This window comes from Scleropages formosus, chromosome 5, assembly GCF_900964775.1.
Source record: "Scleropages formosus chromosome 5, fSclFor1.1, whole genome shotgun sequence".
Classification (NCBI taxonomy): domain Eukaryota; kingdom Metazoa; phylum Chordata; class Actinopteri; order Osteoglossiformes; family Osteoglossidae; genus Scleropages; species Scleropages formosus.
The window spans coordinates 18,898,257-18,917,672 of NC_041810.1; the positions used below are offsets into that span (position 1 = coordinate 18,898,257).

Here is a 19,416-nt window from a genome sequence, read left to right on the forward strand (position 1 = left end):
GAATAGGAGTCTGTTCCGTACATGCAATTTATTGTAAATTTCCCCTGTGAATCACCCTGTTCCATAGCAGAGCTTTACTACCCTTACTGTGCTGTTTGACAAGCCTCTTACCGTGATTCAGAGGTAAAGTTTTAAATTAAAAGGCACGTCATCTGAGATTGTACATCCTTGCAAGTATCTCATGTTTTTTTGCATTTGCTTTAGTGGCGTGTGCATGCGTGAAAATGTATGTTTTTGTCATGGGAATGGAAATTCTGCTTGCGCAGCGTGTAGAGATCCCAGGCTCCGTTTCCCAGTTCTCCCAGCAGTGGATCCCATCCAGGACTGGCATTGGCGGCCGCAGAGTGTCTGCGCAGCGCTCGTTCCTGTGAAAAATGTCCATATGGTAGTTTGACAGCTTACACTATAAATACATTCCTAGACCTAACAAACACCACCTAGGTCCCGCCTCCTACTAAGGAAAAAACTCACACGCGTACATTTTCCATTGATTTAACATCCTTATAAGCTGACCTCGTAACAGTTCAAGTGTCGTAAGAAAACCGTGCTTTTCTCTGGGCAGCGGGTGGCGTAGCGGTTAGAGGTGCCGCCTTTCGACTCGAATGTTCAAATCCCTGTGCTGCTGTAGTATGCTTAATCAGGGTGCTTACCCGGAGTTGATACTAAACAAGGTACACAGCTCTATAAATGGCTAAAGCAATGTAAGCAGCTTAATGTTAATATTTTAATAGCATCGGATAAATATGTCATTTGTTCGTAGTTCAGTGTTTTTTGCCTGTGCCCTGATTCGAGGACCATTCTGCCTCTCTGTCTAGCATGCATTCCTCACTCCGCAATCATGCTCTTCCGACATATGGCTGCCATCTGCCGTAGGCCGCCTTTGCCAGATCCCGAAGCAGAGGCCTGCGCGTACCTGTTTGGTTAACCCTTCGGAGCCAAAGCAGGTAGGGCAGCGCTAGTGCCGTCGAGTGAAACTTGACTCGTAGTGATCATGGTAAAGGAGGGTAGGGAAAGTTTACAACTGCCTTCGTACAAACATGCAAGGAACACATTAACTCCACGGGGACTGAACTGGCTTCGAACCCCAGACCCGAAAGCACAGCCGCCGTGTTGTGAGGCACTGGGGATGAAATCTGAACAGGTAGAAATGTTATCAGAAAATCCAAAAAGTGCACAGTCCAGCAGAAATAGTATGAGAGGTCCCTCATATCCATACCTACAGTCCTCAACTTATTATTATCTTATTGGAACAAATTGCAGCTCATACCCATAACCACCAGATGGGCCATGGTATGAGCAGCTCTACTATGTATAGATCTGTCACTGTGGTGTCAGGCAGCACGTCACAGGGACAGCTCTCCAGAGGGGACACCGTGTGTCAGCTTTGCAAAGGTCTCGTGTGTGAGCGGCAGAAATGGTCGGCTCTGTGGGAAATTCAGAGTTTACGTTTATTCATTTTAGCTGATGCGTTTCCCACAAGCAACTTACAATGCTAAGGTTACAGTTATCACAAGCTTACAATTATTTACCCATTTATACAACTGGGTAATTTCACTGGAGCAATTCAGGGTAAGTACTTCGCTCAAAGGTACTACAGCCAGAGGCAGCGATCGAACCTGCAACCTTTAGATCCAAAGGCAGCAGCTTGAACCGCTACACTACCAACTGTGAGAGAGTTGATTTTTTTTCTTGTTCAAAAGTTTTGCTGCACACAGGCAAGGCCTAACAATCTCAATTTTCCACCTTTATTGGGTCATTACTTCAGATTATTATGTAACAATAATTATGATTTTATTTTGATTATTACTCTCATTTTAAGATTATGCTGTACTATCCTAGGTTCCATCCTCATAACTGAGGGTTGGAGACCATTCAATCACTTGATCCAGCATCAACATCATAGTTAATTCTAATATTAATCAACTACAAATTAGCAAAGGACAATTAAAGATAAACAAAACATAGTCAAACTGTAAACAATTATAAAATTGTCATAGTGTTAAAAATGGCACATTCACATAGTTATTTATGTGCTTTAAAGGAGGAAAAATCCGTAAAGCTGCATTGCATCATGTTTTTGTATTATCTTAGGGTTTTATGACCACCCTAGCTAACTGCAGTAACCTTTGCCTTTGAGTTGTATCATGTCCTTATGTGTTTTTGCATTTTCCAACTATATTGATTATGGTTCTGTTTTCTTGTGACCTGGTCTGATTCGATAGCTAAGTTTAACAAAGTTCTCATTGGACAAAGCATCATTTGGAATGTAAAAACCAATGCTCATCACTGTGACTTGATGGAATATAAAACCATGGGACATCCACACACTGAAAAGTTATTAAAATCACATTTAAATCAAATTTTAATGTCCTGTTTCCCTCACCGGAAAACCCGAGGCTTTCAAATGTCTAAACCTCTAAACGACGTTACATTTCTTCCAAAAACCGTCATCACCGTTGTGGCTGAGTTTTAAACATCTCTCCTGATCTCCTGTCCGATCTATGAACTTCGAGTATCGCGTGTCTCCGTCTAAAGCTCTTTGTCTGTTGTGAAATACACGTGTTCCTTTATTTGGAGTTGTCCGTCAGGTGGGAGAAAAGTGCGACATGAATGAATATAGATGTGCGTGCGAGTCGCCTGTCTTCGATGAAGCCTACAGCATGCTGTCTGTAAGCGGTCTCCTTTGAGCTATGGCTGCAGATGTCCCGGTACGGTTTGGGTTCGAGTCGCCAGATGGGTTTACGCGGGCCTTCGGACGCGCCCTTTCGGCCGCCGGGGAGAGGATCTGACGCGCGTTATTTGCATCGATGCAATTATAGATTTCTGTGTAGCCTCCTCTCTAATTAATTTGGAGGAACATGGATGCTGGATGAGGATGAGCGGTTGTAGCGTGTGAAGCCGGAGCGGATCGTCCCGGAGATTTACGGCCGTGAGGGGCAAACAAAGTCAAATTGGGAGACCGTAGAGAAAAAGAGCTGCGCTCGAAAATAGATTTAAATGCAGGGTAGGAGTGGTTGGGAGGTCAGGGGCAAGCCCAGCCGTGGCCGCTCTGCCTGGGAACGTCCTGGCTCTCCCCGGCTGCAGCTGTCAGCTGCCGTAACAGCTCTTGTCGGATCCTGGAGGCGCCAGCGTGTTCCTTCTCCTTACAAAGGTAACCCGTTCCTGAATCGTCCGTTGTGAGGTGATTTCTCACAACTCAGAGACTCAGTGTTTCAAAGGTAAACACTTTTATGCGTTCTTAAGCCCCAAAATTGACACCCATCTCTGCTAAAATAACACCAAATTCCATTTAAATGGACACAGTACTTCAGTAATTAACATTAGTTATTGTATCACAATGTAACAGTGGAGATTTCCTTAATTATTCATGCTTTAGGGGCGCGGTGACGCAGTGGGTTGGACTGGGTCCTGCTCTCTGATGGGTCTGGGGTTCGAGTCCCGCTTGGGTTGCCTTGCGACGGACTGGAGTCCCGTCCTGAGTGTGTCCCCTCCCCCTCCGGCCTTACGCCCTGTGTTGCCGGGTGAGGCTCTGGCTCCCCATGACCCTGTCTGGGACAAGTGGTTCTGAAAATGTGTGTGTATATTCATGCTTTAATAATAAATGGAACAAATAATAAATGTGTCTACGTGTTTTTGTTTGGCTCTTTCATAGCTATTAGGTACTGTACACTTAACAAGATGTGGCTTTTCTCTGGGTGCTCTTTTTTCCTCCCACACTCCAAAGACGTGTTTCAGTGAACTAATGGCTCTAAGTTCTGTTGTGTGTGTGTGTGTGTGCGTGTGTGTGAGCGAGATACATTGCTCTGCTCTACAGATGGGTGGCGGGTTCTATGGACAGTAGGCTATCTCAGGCTGATCAAATATCACACCAAATAGCTGGAAAGCACCTGGAAAGAGGGCAAATTCTTTTTCACAACACTTTACGTGATTTATTTTTTTAATAAATTTCACTTTTCACAAAAGATCCTGAGAGCTGCTGCTCAAGACGGAACGCAGTTTGCCATGTTTTGCATGTGTGCTGAAGCCCTGAAATAATTTCTGTGTCAGTGTGTCAAAAGTCAGGAGGAGCAGGACTCTGTGCTGCTTCGGCGTGTTGCACATGGGTTTGCTGGGACCTTTACATGGCATTAGAAACCGGAGAGTGCTGCTGTAGCAGTCCAGCCAGCAGTGTAGGAGTGTGTGTTCCCGCAGAGACGCGCGCACACACACACACACACACACACACACACACACACAGAAGCATGGGGCTGAGTCACTGCTACACACAAGGCTTTTCGACTCAGCAGGGTGGCACATCCCACTGATGGGGTCTGGACTTAATTATAACGTTAATTAGAAGGTTTTGTTGTTGTTGATTTTCTCTTTAAATGTGCTGCTGTCGGTGTTACAATCACCGATTCATCCATAACCCCTAAATATTTCTGAGGTTCTCGCGCTGTTCACCATGGCATGCGAAAGCTGTAGAGACGGGACACTAATAAAGCTAAACAGATTATCTCTCACCGATTTGTGTTTGTCCTCCACTTTTGCGCAGCAAATTATAAAATAATTGGCGTATACTTGTAATTATTAACTACAATGCAAGTGGACATGCACATTCGCTGGAGTGCCAGTGTCATCGCAGCTCATGCGAATGTAGATCAGAATCTTTCTTCATTGTTTTACTGTTAATCAGCCAGCAGTATAAACCATTAAGTGTAGTTCACAGATATAAAATACATATGTTTATTCAGTTTATCGCTAAGTGAATGCAACTTTTCAGAGTACATTCATGCAGAGCATCACACACAGTTTACTCTTGATTGACTTTCCTCTTTTTTCCTGTTTGATTTCTTTGTTCAGCCTGATGTTTTTCTCCAGAGGGACTTACACTGCTAAGTAAAAGTTATTATTTACCTGTTTATGCAGCTATCTAATTTTTACTGCATCAGTTCAGGTTATCTATCTATCTATCTATCTATCTATCTATCTATCTATCTATCTATGTACAGTAGATCCTTTATAGCAGCCCAAAATCACCAACTATTTTAATAAATTCCATGAAAGTTTCTCATCAGAAACATTTTTACAAAGTTTTCTTGTTGATTTTACTGCTCTAAGGTGCACATTGTATGTGGATTTTTTGTTTAAACACAGTAGAAGTGTACTGTGAAAACATCGGCTTGTGGTCGTTGTCATGGCGATATTTCAAGCAGGACCTTGGCATGAAATAAGTTAACATGTTATTACAAAAGGCACAACTAATTCCTGTTGAATTCCCAGACAAGTTTCTAACAGATCACCAGTGTATGTATGTATGTATGTATATATATGTGCTTTATCTACATATGTAAGAATAAAGAATAAATTGAGATGCATGTTAAATTTAAAAGAGAATTCAGTCTATAATTTAGTCTACAGTGGTCAGTCTACTACAGATTTAATGCTTCATCTCACGAAACATATAAATGCAATGAGTTGGAGAAATTGTTTAGAGTTAGAGAATTTTTTTCCCTTTTTTCTGTTCAGTGGCAGTATGTTGAAGACGATATTGTTCTTTAAGTCTGAGATCCTCCAGTCCGTTTCCTCTGAAAGGTGGTCGGCGTCTCCTGGTGCAGGCGGCGAGGCTTTGACTGAAGGGCTGCCAAGGGGCACAGCGATAAGGATGTGAGGCCAGGACGGGCTGCTGCGACCGCCAACAGGACCCCGTCTCATGCAGATACACCCACGGCTTCCAGCAGTTGCAGCGGGAGACACTGGGAAAGCTGGGGTGCGACTGGGGCTCAGGGCTGGACCTGCAAGTGGTCCAGTGGCCCTTAGAAAATTATTATTATTAATAATAATAATAATAATAATAATAATAATAATAATAATAATAAATTATTATTGAAACTGTTCAACCCCCCCCCCCGGACGCTTTTGTATTTTATTAGCTGAGGGCCACTTGTATTCCCAAATATGACACCTTTTAATGCGGTTCTCTGTTAACTCTATGGAAAATTTACTAAAATAACTTCACTGGGGTTCGTACGCCGTGCATTGGAGGACAGGGACGTTTCAGTGTCCCAGCGGTGAGTTCTCTGAATAAGACCCATTTTATTTCCCTGCTGTTACACAAAGTAATTTTTTACTACTGAAACATGTGGTTCACATTATCAAAAAAGCCATTCACTTTATAGAACAGTAATTCAAAAAGAAAGGTGTGATATTCCCAGAGAGACTGGGGAGTCCAGCACTTCAAAATGCAAAACACTCGCTTTCTTTTGGATTGTTGGCAGTTTTTCTTGGATATTTTGTAGTCATTTGTGAAGGACATGAAAGTAAGACCTTTTTGGAAATTGAAAGGCAGAGGAATCTTGTGGAAATGGGTACGAGGACTTCCTCACTTTATAGGGGTTTAAGTTTGGTTTATATTTAGTCATTTATTTGACGCTTTTCTCCAAGTGACATGTCGGATTTAAAGTGTCACGCTTACCCTGAATCACTCCAGTAAAATTCCTCAGCTGTATAAATGGGTAAATAATTGTAGGTAGATTAACATTGTCACTTTGGAGAAAAGTGTCAGCTAAGTAAGTAAACATGATTTTTCTTTCTTCCTTCAGGGTGAATGAAGATCACATGTAACTATCTATCTATGGGTCTGTCTGTCTGAATGGAAAGTGGTTGTTTTGTAACTTGATGTATTTCTCTTTTTAATGCCTTACTAAGTGCAGTAATGTATTTAATTGCCTTAATAGTGACATGACGGAATTAAAGTGTCACGCTGTCTACTCCTAGAGGGGTTTCAGATTCGTTCTGCTTTTATTGGGGAGGTCTTTTGTAAAACCCTTCCGCTGGTGCTTGAAGACCATCAAGCAGATGATAAAAGTGAACGCTGTAAAGTTATAGGGTGCCCCATATAAGGACAGCAGGGGGTGTCGTGGTTAGAGCCACTGCCTTCGGCTGCGAATGATCCAGGTTCAAATCCACCTGCTGCTGTAGCACCCTTGATCAAGGTACTGGCCCCGAACCCATCGGGTAAAAGTTATCCTGCTGTATAAAAGGGTAAATCACTGGCAGTAACTTAAAGCTGTAAGTTCCTTCGGACGTATCAATGTAAATGTGTAGTTTTACCGCATGTAACCGAGCCCGGGTTCCACCGCGGACTGCGCACGTGCCGACGGGTCGGTTTGCACTGTGCTCGGGCGGTCTGCGCTGGGTGTTTCAACATGCAGGTGTACCTGCTCCTTCCAGGCAGTAACGCAGCAACTGAGCAACTTGCTCCTGTTGTCATGGTGACTGATTTTAAAATTCCAAGCAAGTCTCTCTGTTGAGAAGGAGCTCAGATTATAAAATAAAAATATATAAAGATAAATAACGAGCAGTGGAGGACTGGGCGTTGACCAGATGCTCCCTTTATTTTTTTCCAGTTATTCTGTGCTAATCACCTGTAATGTGTTTTATTGCTTACAGTAGAACATTGTTGTGCAGCGATTTGGAAATCCCACCCGAGAGGGATGTTTTTATCAGCAGCTTGTCGGCAGCCCTGCTGCTCTCCCGGAGTGCGTGAAAAAGCCACTCGTATGAGATAGACTTTTACCTGGTTGTCGGGAAAAGGGATGAGTGTGATGACAGATGTCATTATCTGCCATTTCTTAGTCAGAGAAATCGCAGCTGGGCTCACAGACATCTGTGTGTGTGTGTGTGTGTGTGTGTGTGTGTGTGTTATAATTGACTTCTCTACATGCACTGGGGCATATGCTATGCATAATTGATTTTGATTTAATTTCCCTTCCGTAACCAGAAAGCATCTGTACTGCAGACTCTCAGAGAACCATTTTTTTTACAAGATGCTCTGATGATAAACTGGGCTCTCTGGATTGGACTGAAATATGAGAAATTGTTAATAAGAGAAATAATTAAGAAAATCAGTTTTGAATAGAGCTGCCTGCACAGTCAGCAATGATGTTACTAGTAATAGGAAGTAATATCAGTTTACGTTTACATTTACGTTTATTAATTTAGTAAACACTTTTCTCCCAAGCGACATACTGTGCATTTCATAGAAAATACAATGTGTAGATCACATTAGCAGGAAGAGAGACGTAGATGCAGACGTGTGATTAAGTACAGTTTGTTTCTATCCACCATATGAACCTATGTTCACTACATGAGTAGCTCCATAAAACTTTATCCAAATATCGGTGATTCCTAATCACCTTCCGAGTAATATATATATATGTTTATATATATATTTTATATATATAAACATTTATGTTACATTACAGGAGCAGCTGCGTGAAGGGTCATCATAAAGTTATGGTGCATGAACATTTTCACCTTACTTGAAATTAAGAGATCATGGGCAAAGTGAGTCTGGAAGAGGTGGGTTTTCAGACCCTTTTTAAATGTGGACAAAGATTCAGCAGTTCTGAGTGAGAGGGGGAGGTCGTTCCACCACAGCAGAGCCAGAAGCGAGAACCTTCATGCTTTACCTTTTGCGCGTGAGACCATCAAGTGGCAGGTTGGTGCATAAATGACACAGCAGCGACGCTGCTTGAATGGAGCTCACCCTGTTTATTAGCACCACCGGGAAAAGGAAGATGTCAAATCTGAGCAGTTCTGCCAATTCACCAAATATGATAGAATTCCTGCTGAGCGCCTGCTGATGTGTCTCCGGCAACTTCCGTATCCACACTCCCATATGGAAAATGGTTTTCTGTGTCACAAACAAGCACTCAATATTAGCCAGGGGATGCAGGTGGCGTAGTGGCTAGGTCCCGATTTGTAGCCCATCTCCTCCTGCAGTACCCTTCATCAAGGTTCTTGCACTGCCTTGGTACATCAAAAAATGGCCCACTGCAGAGAATACATAATAAGGAAAAAAAAAAAACAGTTTGGTAAATTTTTATTTAAAAATATGGTATGTACTTATACATATGTGCAAAAGCAGAATGTCCTTCCTTGTTACTTTTTCCATCCTCTGCTCTGCTTCATAATCATTGTGACAAGTGACATTATTGTGCAAGTTGGTAATTATGAAGTTGTTCTCTCTATTTACGCAGTAACTCTTGTCTATACAAATTTGTGTGTTTCTTTTTATAACAAGCAAACTGCAACAGAATGGTGTCTTCGCCCAGTAACATCTCCTGGCCGTTGTGGACAAAAAGCACCAAGTGGCACCTGGCCTAGTCGGTAAATTGTTCACACCTGCGCAGGACAGATGGTGTTATTTTTGATTCAAGCGGTTGAATAATTGAATAAATTGATCAAGTGCTGGGATTAATTGATTTAGTTCCTGTGCTCATAGATGATGTTGGCCCATCCTGCCCCTCGAATGCCCTCCCCGCAGTAGCATTTTAAAGAAAGGGGGTAATTTCCATTCTGCTGATATTGTCACATGGAGCTTTTCCTGAGCGAAATCCCTCACCACTGTTGCCAGCATATTTTTTCGTTCTCTCCTCTAATTCTGAAACTGTGCAGCGGCTATTTAAAGATCGACGGGCCGTCAATACCGCGTGCATTATTTATGTCTGCCTGCTCTTGGCAGGCCGCGATGGCCAGGTTTCGCTCCCAGAGGTCTTCCACCTGCGACTCATCGCAGCCAAACCCCTGCGGACAACGGCCGTTTTTTAATATGTCGCCGCAGACACATTTTTTTCTATCTTTAATAATCGCAACTTCTGAAAAACAACCAAAAAAGTCTCACGAATTTGTCATACTTCAAGTGTGGCTTCGGGATATTGCTGTGAGGTGTGTGTGAAAAGTGGGGGCCGAGTGGCCTCTTGTTAATTTTTCATTGTGTAATCGGATGACCGCATGAATAATGCAGAGCTCGTACGTTTCGTGGAATATATTTGGGTGGCAAGCGCTGATGGTGCTAAACAAAACCGGGAGGCAATCAGAAGCAATTTCTCCAGTCCACACAAGTGCACGGTTTGCTGTTAAGGCGTCGGAAAACATCCGCATTTCCGCCTCCAGTGAAAGCAGGAAAATTGACAGCTTGCGCGATTTTTGATGAAAGACACATATTTTATATCCATCGCAATTTCAGGGTTTTTGAAAGCAGCATGCTGAGTGCTACTGCCCCGGTTATATACTGTGCCGTGTTATAATCTCCACTTCACTGGTAGACATATTTCTCACCCGGTAAAATACAGTTTTCCTTCGTTCCCTTTTCACGTGCAGTCGGCTGCCAGACAGCGCACTGAGTTTAATCCCCTGGACTGTGCAGGACGCTCCCGTTTCTGTCTGTTGTGCCCTGTGCATGAGTGATCCTCTTTTCCAGAATATTTCTCAAATGCTGTGTTCGGAAAGACTTTCCTGCCTGTCAAGAAGGCTGAGAGGTTTTGATTTTCTAGTTTGTCTGCCTTAATTGCACTAAACTGCATGTGGCATAGTGAGTAGAATGACTGTCAAACTGGCTATTATTTGATTTTCCTCCAATGTATTTGTTAACGCAGGGTAACAATATTGTCAACCGGCTCCCATGGCCTAACAGATATTAACTAATTTGGCAGCAATATCATGGTACTCCCTTAGGTGAACTCCATGCTGTGCTTCCAGCAAAAAAAAAAAAAAAAGTGCCTTTAGACACATAACAGGGTTAATTTGTACCATTAAATCGCCCCGTTGGGAAAATTCCCTGCTGTGAGGGGGTCAAATTAACGTATTTCTAAGGGATAATATTTGGTTCCTGGATAAGAAATCAGTGATCAAAAATGAATTAAAATCTAAATTAAACGGTTTTTACATGTATGACAACGATAAGAAAATGATTATTTTTAGCTTTCAGTATTTTATTTTCATTCATTCTCACATTATCAATAAGTGCTTATCCAGTGCAGAGTTACAGGAGGTCCAGAGTCTATTCAGGAAGCATAGGTTGTGAGGCAGACTGCACCAGGGATGGAGACATTGAGATAATTTGGCTCACAGGTGTTTATGATATAAAAAATAATGATCAAAGAATCACTGCTTATGTCTTTCACTGTACCAAGCACGCAAACCACCATGCAGCGGTACCCTTGAGCATGGTACCTTACCTGAACGGATACAGTTAAACTGACCCCGCTACATAAATGGGTAAATCACTAAGTAGCTTAACATTGTACATGACTTTGGAGAAAAAATGGCATCTAAATTAATAAGGACTGTGCTAAATCTATTTTTTCACTTCTAATATTATATTTACCTTAATGGAGGGTAGTGGCTGCTTGAGGCTGTTAGCGTGACAGCAGATAGGAATTTCATACAGTCATTGGTTTTGTTATGGAAGAAACACAATGTCTGTGTGCTTTACAGAGTGAAAGAACTACTAGGCAGTAAAAGTATCTGTTGAGGAAGTAAAATAACCCTGTAATGGGTAAAAGTGCTTTTATACTGAATAATAAGCCTGTTGTGTGAAAAAAAGGGTACACATACTGTCAGTTTTATTTTTTGTTATATGAGGCCTGAGCGTACTGTGCTTCTATATCAGGTCTGGACTGTGTGATTTTTTGGGGGAATGTAGTCCTGACCTAGAAACAAAGATTGGTCGTAATAATTTAAAAAAATAAGAAAACACTGAAAAACGGACTATATTAACAAGACTTGTAATGACCGTCATATTTCTACGGTGATTTTTGGAAACCCGAGGAAGGTGTGCAATAGGCACTGGTGAACACTGGTGCGTACCTCCACAGGATATCTTAGACGTTCGAGTGTCCGTGACTCGTCCGTCACGGTCTCATCTGACAAGTACTGCTCTTGTGCAACAAAAAGAATGAGCCTGAATGCCCTGCACTCCTTGCAGTCCCGCAGACATTTGGAAATATAAACATTTTTCATATTATTTTATGATCTTAATGCCCATACAAATTACTGTGTATTATACTGTACCGCTCCATTCTGGTGTTGTAGACTGTTTAAAAAAAAAAATCCTTGTTTTTTCAGTGCAGTCTAGTAACTGTCAAGTGAATAATCTCCCACACCTGCTTTATGCACATCCCGTTCTGGGGGTCACCAAGTGGTGTCATGGTCAGTGCTGCTGGTTTGGACTTAAGGGTCACAGGTTTGAACCCCACTTCATGCTACAGTACCCATAAGCAAGGTACTTAAACTGAATTGCTCCAGTAAAAATTACCCAGCTGATAAAATACTAGTAGGTAGCATAACACTGTTAGTTGCGTTAGAGAAAAACTTTAACAAAATACAGAAATGTGATATAATATCTGTTTGCATGTATGTGTAGCTTCTTCAGAAAAAAAATGTTTGTGTGAAGTTTTGTAAAATGCCACCTTCTTTCTGTCCCTGACTTTTTGTTTTTAGCGGACCATTAAATTAAAAAAAATCTGACGAACGCAACAGTTACATAGCCAGGTTTCACACATCTTAGACGCCTCTCGTTGAAATTCCCGCCTCCCGTAGTCTTTCTTTGCAGTGTGGGGCGTGTGAGCCCGAGTGCTAATGGCTAACACCACTAACAGAGCACAGCTGGCGGCTCCGCGCACTCACAGTCGTTCCGTAGCGATTTTTCAAAGTACACTTCCTGCTGGGACATTGCTGTTTGCACCATTTTAATTATCGCTCTTAATTTTATGAAGACATTAAAAATAATTTAGCCAGACCGAGCGGATGTTTGAGAGGTAACGCTCGGGTCCGAAAAGGTGACGGGATTCACGCGTTTTACGACTCCGCGCTGCGCTCCTCGCGGTGACGGCAACTCTTATTTTTCGTTGTGGAGTCTGACGTCTCAGAACGTTGCGTTACGAAAACGCAGAAGATGTGATTGCGTTCACCGGTCTTGCGATTTACGGGGTGATACATCAGTCCACTGATGAAACGGAGGACCTCGGGAAGTGTGTGGGAGGAAGGCGAGGAGAGCTGGGGGAACGTGCGGCCCGAGCGTCGACAGCCCCTTTCCGGCATGTTGTGAGGGACGCCGACATGTGTCTGTCAAAGTCACTCTCCGCCAGAGATAAGAGGATGAGGACACCGTCCCTGGTTGACCTGTCAGTTCTGGTCATGAACTGCATCTAGGGCCCGAGGGTTTCTCCTCCCCACCTTTCATGGAGAGAAAACAATGCCATAGCCAAGCACCGGTGGCAATGGGGACGTGTTGTTCCTGTCTATAATTACCTCGCTTTTTGGGGAAGCGCGGTCCCCTTGGCTCCTACCCATTGGCTCCGGCTGGAACGGAAACTCATTAGAGGTGGCAGGTGGCTCCGGGTGGGTCTCTGTTCATCCAGAGCCTTGCCTAACATCCCATCTGCTTCAACTTTTTTGTCTTTCACAACAAAGGAGTTTATTATTCTGGCGGTTTGATCGTGGACTTGGTCGGGTGGGGATGACTTAAGCGCTCGTACTTTCCGTTGCTCTGGTTAACGCCAAACATTTCCATCGTTTCTCTACGAAATCCCCAGCTGGTGATGAGAGAAGCTTACAGTCACTGAGCTAAGTGCCGTCTTTTCCTTGGGTAGCAACTCAAAGAAGGACACAGTTTGGTTCGCATAAATTTCAGAACGCTGCTCAGGGCCAAATAACAATAATCATCTGTTCATGTTAGATTGTCGCGTGTTTCGAGAGTTCCTCTTTTTCTCATTAAAGTGACATGCCATCTAAGCGACGCTGATAATTCCACTTGAAAGCGGTTTTTCAGAGCTGCTAAGTACTGTAGTGGTGATGGCATTATGTAGCTGTGCGTTCGACGTGGCCGTATCTATAACACAGTGCGTATAGTGGGTGTTGCTAACGGTAACCTGCTACAATGTGGTGCAAGCAGGTAACCTGTTGTAGGGCATCCCTCACCTTCATCCTGCCTCTTTCTTCCCAACTCAGGAGTCCTCAGCCTGCCGGAGAGCCTGAACCTGCACCGAGACCAGCAGCGTGCCAGCAAGTCGGGCGATGTGCACGTGTACAGCCAATCGGAGCTGCGCACCATCGAGCAGTCCCTGCTGGCCACCCGGGTTGGGAGCATCGCCGAGCTCAGTAAGTTGAGCCCTTATTCTGTTTCACCCTGGTTACGGTGTTTCCTCCTTTAGACTCAACGACAAAATTCATCACTTTTCTAGAGTGCATTAAAATCAGCGTTAGATCTTATGGAGAACTCCCAGCCGTTTAACCTCACAGCAGACACTAAGTGACGTAGCGGTCAAAGCTGCCCCATCCACTCAAAGGACCCAGTTCTGAGTAGCCTTGATCAAGGTATTTACCCAAAATTGAAACGGTAAAAATCATGCTGCTGTTTAAACTGGTAAATTAGAAGTAACTTAAAATTGAGTCAATTTCGGGTGAAGTGTGAGCTAAATAAATAAATTTAAATGTAAGAGTTTGAGCTGGAGAATTAAGAAAAGTTAAACAGTATAATCTGGCATCCCGTCCTGGTTGTGTCCCCTCCCCCTTCGGCCTTGTGCCCTGTTTTGCCGAGTAGGCTCCGGCTCACCGCGACCGGGACAAACGGATACAGATAATGGAATGGAATGTAATAAACAATAAAATGTATAAGCTTCTTTGTTTGAAAGCACATCTGATATCTTCATTATATATAAAAAAATAAATGTATTTAATTTAATCCATAAACTATTTGTAGTGCTGCTAATTATTCACCTAAAACAATACAGAAACAACCCAGTGACTTGTAATTTGCTTTGGAGAGCAGCATCCGCCAAATAAATAAATATAAATGTAATGTAGGTTCCCTAATGAAATGCTTTTGTATCTATAAAACTCAGCTGCTTAGAGACAGATGTACGCAAATCGAGATATTTTTGCCAGGAATCTGTGATGTGTTGGACCTCAGCATTCTGTATGATTGAACTGTTGCCTGATTAAGGTCGTTACATGCTGTCTCCCATTAGCACTGTAGCACTTAAAAATAGTAGACGCCCCCGCCATTCCTGGTACGTTCTGTTAAATGCATGACAGCAAACGCTTCTCTTGAAATTCCTTGGTTTCTAAACTATTTTAAGCTTTGCATTTTGGCTTGCGCAATGCCAAAGGTTTTCGATGGCTGCGGACGAACCGATAAGAATGATCTACATTTGTCTGTCCAGAGGATGTTTGTGTCCAGCCTGTGCTGTGTCACGCTAATACTGATCTTGCTCATCACATTTAGTCATTTGCTCTTTTGTCTTATGTGTCATTTTTACATTACATTTATTCATTTGGCATGCACTTTTTTCCAAATCGATATCCAGCTCAGAGTGAAAAAAGGTGTATTTCACAACAGATAGAGGACTTAGACACATACGTGGGATTATTGAAGCACAGCTGTCAAACTGTTTGCACAAAGCACATTTTCGGGCAGTTACCTACAGAAGTGAGCTACGAACAGGAACACAGATTGATGCTAAGTAGCAGGTGGTGATGTGCTAACTTGCAAACCTTTCATTAGCTCAATGCAGAAGAGATGTCTTTTGAGACCCTTGCTGAATACTGAAAAGGATTCAGCAGCTCTGAGGGACAGTGGGAGCTCATTGTGCTGCTTAAGGGCTAAAGCTGAGAATTGATGGGCTTTAGATTTTGGAACTCTGGGTTTGCAAAAATAGGGGGGCGTGATGGCGCAGCAGGTTTGGCTGGTGCCTGCTGTGTGGCGGGTCTGGGGTTTGAGCCCTGCTTGGGGTGTCCTGTGACGGACTGGCATCCCATCCTGGGTGCGTCCTTTCAGCCCTGTGTCCTGTGTTGCCGGGTGGGCTCCGGCTCACCGTGACTGTTGACGCTGGTTTGCATAAATGACAAAACCGAAAGGCCAGAGGTGGACTGAGCTCTTGCTGGGGTGTAGGGAGGTTTTGTAGGTGTGAGTTTGTGGCATATGGTAAAATTCATTGAACGGTAGCTGACTGCTCTGAAAAAGAAAAGCATTAGCATGTGCTGGTCCCCTTTCACATTCATTCACGCTCCCAGTTCTACTGCTAGTATGTTTGTCACATGTAGTCAATGCATTGAGGAATAAAGGCTTTCTCCTGGGAAATGTAGTTTGTTTTCCACACTACATCCCTGCAGTTCACCTGTACAGCTTTATATTTTTTAAAAGGCTGCACTGCATCTTCGACTTTGAGTCCAAAAAGTGCAGCACAGCCTTTATAACTTGACAAAATATTAATTCGATTTCTCCACATGGCTCATTAGGTGGCTGGTTCTGTCATTAGATCCAAAATGTGTCCCGGGTGCTGATTCAGATTCTCTGAGCTGTTTTCTATTAACTTCGCAACAGTCACACATGAGCAGCATGAAATGTAAAAAAAAAAAAAAAATAACTCCTCATACATTCAACCAGTTAGCAAGGAGCACATGGTAGGATTCCTGCAAACCAAACCCAAAATAATTAGAGTAGTGTGTGGAAATACAAAAAATAAGATCAGATAAGATGCTTTTCTGCTAAGTATGTTTGCACATACAAGGAATTTGACATTATGGATGCTTATTCAGACAAATTTAACATAAAAGAACAACATTAAAGTAATACAGTACGTAAGAAGTAGCAAAGTTATGAAGAAAATACAATAAAAACTATAGAAATAGCACAGTTTTTTATTGGAATGTATTTGTGCATATCTAGGGAATACGAGCGTAGAGGTGGAAATAGCAGAGATACTATATGTAGGACAAAAGAGTTTTATTTCTAAAGAAAGGTGCTAGAGGAAAAAACCACCAATGTAACTGTGTGATGAGAGATAACATCTGAAAGTTTTTATCAAAATCATATACAGACACGATCAGGTACAGCCCTGCTTGGTTCCGTAGTCCATTTCACTCATTTTCTTCCCGGTGTCTATTTATATATAACGGAGCTCCCACAGCCGCACCTGATACTCGTATCCTTGACAAGCGTGGCTGATAATCCAGGAGTTTGGGGGGGTGTGGTCTATAATCCTGCGAGACATAGTAAAATTTCAGGTAGACATAGTCCTCAAGTTACAAAATTTTTGCATTATGGCAAACTGGACCCATTAATTTTATTACGTTATTTTCAAGTCAGGGGGCGTGGTGGCACAGTGGGTTGGACTGGGTCCTGCTCTCCAGTGGGTCTGGGGTTTGAGTCCCACTTGGGGTGCCTTGCGACGGACTGGCGTCCCGTCCTGGGTGTGTCCCCTCCCCCCAGCAGCCTTACGCCCTGAGTTGCCGGGTCGGCTCTGGTTCCCCGCGACCCCGTATGGGACAAGTGGTTCAGAAAATGTGTGTGTGTGTGTATATGTATATATATTTTCAAGTCGTGACATTTTATGCAGACTTCAATAAAATGAGCACTCATATTTCTTATTGACTCTGTCAGCGTGTCTGTCAGCGATTACACTTTATTTACAAAATTTTGTTTTATTTACAGAATGGTTTGTTTGTGAATCCATTGAAATTACTTTTTTACAATGGTTGCCAAACTAAAATGGGAGTGTTCTGGTGGTGTCAGAAAAAAAAGATTTCAAAGTGGAAGTGAAAATATTTTTGCCCAGCATAAAAAGGTAATAACAATTGTGTACTTTATATAATTGTTATATATTACTGATTTTAACATGAATGATATGTGAAATGGGGGTGTGGTGGCGCAGTGGGTTGGGCCACAGTCCTGCTCTCCGGTGGGTCTGGGGTTCGAGTCCCACTTGGGGTGCCTTGCGACGGACTGGCGTCCCGTCCTGGGTGTGTCCCCTCCCCCTCCGGCCTTTCACCCTGTGTTACCGGGTAGGCTCTGGTTCCCTGTCACCCTGTATGGGACAGGTGGTTCTGAAAAATGTGTGTGATATGTGAAATGAGTAGAAAAGAATAACAGCGCCCTGTTATACAATGTAGGATTCATACATGTCAATTGTTTCTATGTCCTCATGGTTTATATCATACAATTTAAGGGGTATTTGTGACAGTCCACATACAGTGGGGTTGCTGGAGCGGAACCTTTTCGTAAACTCAGAACTACCTGTACTTCGATTATCAAGGGTCCAGTGGCAAAGGGTCACATTTGTCCTGAATTAGAGAGTTAAACAAAGAAATGCCAAACCGGGCGATGATGAATGAATCAGTGCACATTATTGACTTGTCAGGGGATGCGGTGTTTATAGAAGCCATGAAACATGTCAAAGCCCAACTGCGAACAAAAGGGCACATATAAAGCGTCCATAGCTGGAATTACAGAGCCGCTACGCTACACAGTTCCTGCCTGTATATACAGAGTTCTTTCTTTGTTGTTGTTTTGTATTTACATTGTGCTTACTGTTTGACAGTGCTTTCTGCTCCTGGGATCTTATGTCAAAAGGACGAAGTGCTCAGACGGTTACAGTGCGTTCCCCATTGCTGCTGGCAAAGAAATACAGATGACAGGGTAGAGAGAGCCGCATTCTCCTGAGCTTCCCTAGCCCGGCCTGCCGCGAAACAACTCCAGACAGCAAAGTTGCTCTTACTACAGAACAAATTTCTAAAATCAAACCTAAAATACAGGACGCGCTCCAGGTAAGCGATGAAGCGAAGCGGATAACCTCCCTGTCTCATTCGGCCAAATTGTGAACCCTGGACACCCTAATGGAGACTGCACCCTCTAGTCCAGTTGTTCTGTGGAAGTTCGCAATAATACAAATGTCACGTTATAATGCATAGAGAAGAACATTTCCCTTCACTTACGATGAAGTACAGTTGTTATATTTGCATCATACACAGCTTCATTGTTTGAGAATTGGTTTTTAATCTTTTTATGTGCTGAATAATTACAGCTCTCTAAAACTGCGGAGGAATTGAGGGTATTCAGGATGAACGTTATTTGTAACATCCACATGTGCGTACCTGAAGTATCAGGTGTGTCTCACATGTTTAGTTCAGATGAACGCATTATTGGCATATCTGATACACATAAGATACAGTAAAAGCATAGATTACTTTGGTTCTTGATTAAAATGCATCCATTCCTCACATAACAGAGCTTATGTGATCTGTAAATTTACCCTAGTTGGCAAATTTCCATTGTGAGGAGGCCAAATTACCATTATTATTGAATAATACAGGGCCATGCACTGTATAGGGGAAGCTAACAGCATAGCACTTAGAGCTGCATCCAAAGGTTGCTGGGTTGAATCTCACCTAGTGGGGCAGTACCCTTGAGGAAGGTACTTGCTCTAAATTGCGCCAGTAAAATTACCCAGCCGTATCAAAGGGTAAATAGCTGTAGGTAGCTTAACATTGTAAGTTGCCAAAAACATCAGTTGAATAAATTAATAGTTGTAATTATAGTATTGAATCTGCTGTGTCAGTGGCGACGCTGTGTTTACCCTAATTGAGCTTTGTGATTGGTTGAGACTGTCAGCGTGAAAGTAGGAAATAAATACAGTAGTTGGTTTGGTTATATAAGAAGCAGTGTTTTGTACCTTGCAGGCTGAAAGAGACAGTAGGAAGTGAGTAAAATACCCATAACTGGACAAAAAAGATGTCGTGAATAATAAGCCCCTTTTGTGAAAACAGTTTATATATTTTCATAAGCTGCTGTAGTGGTTTTTTGTTATATAC

At 42.8% G+C, this 19,416-nt stretch overlaps 1 protein-coding gene across 4 annotated transcripts in view; it reads left to right on the forward strand.

The window, feature by feature from the left end:
- The window catches only part of btbd11b (BTB (POZ) domain containing 11b), a 168,450-nt gene that overhangs the window by 103,488 nt on the left and 45,546 nt on the right, over window positions 1-19,416 (forward strand). For 3 of the 4 annotated variants that reach the window (XM_029252396.1, XM_029252397.1, XM_018754893.2), the window contains exon 2: window positions 13,777-13,926. In XM_029252396.1, the coding sequence (XP_029108229.1) occupies window positions 13,777-13,926 (150 nt within the window). Of the gene's footprint in view, window positions 1-6,325; window positions 6,348-13,776; window positions 13,927-19,416 lie in introns of those variants that run through there. The other variant, XM_018754894.2, reaches the window with a different exon arrangement.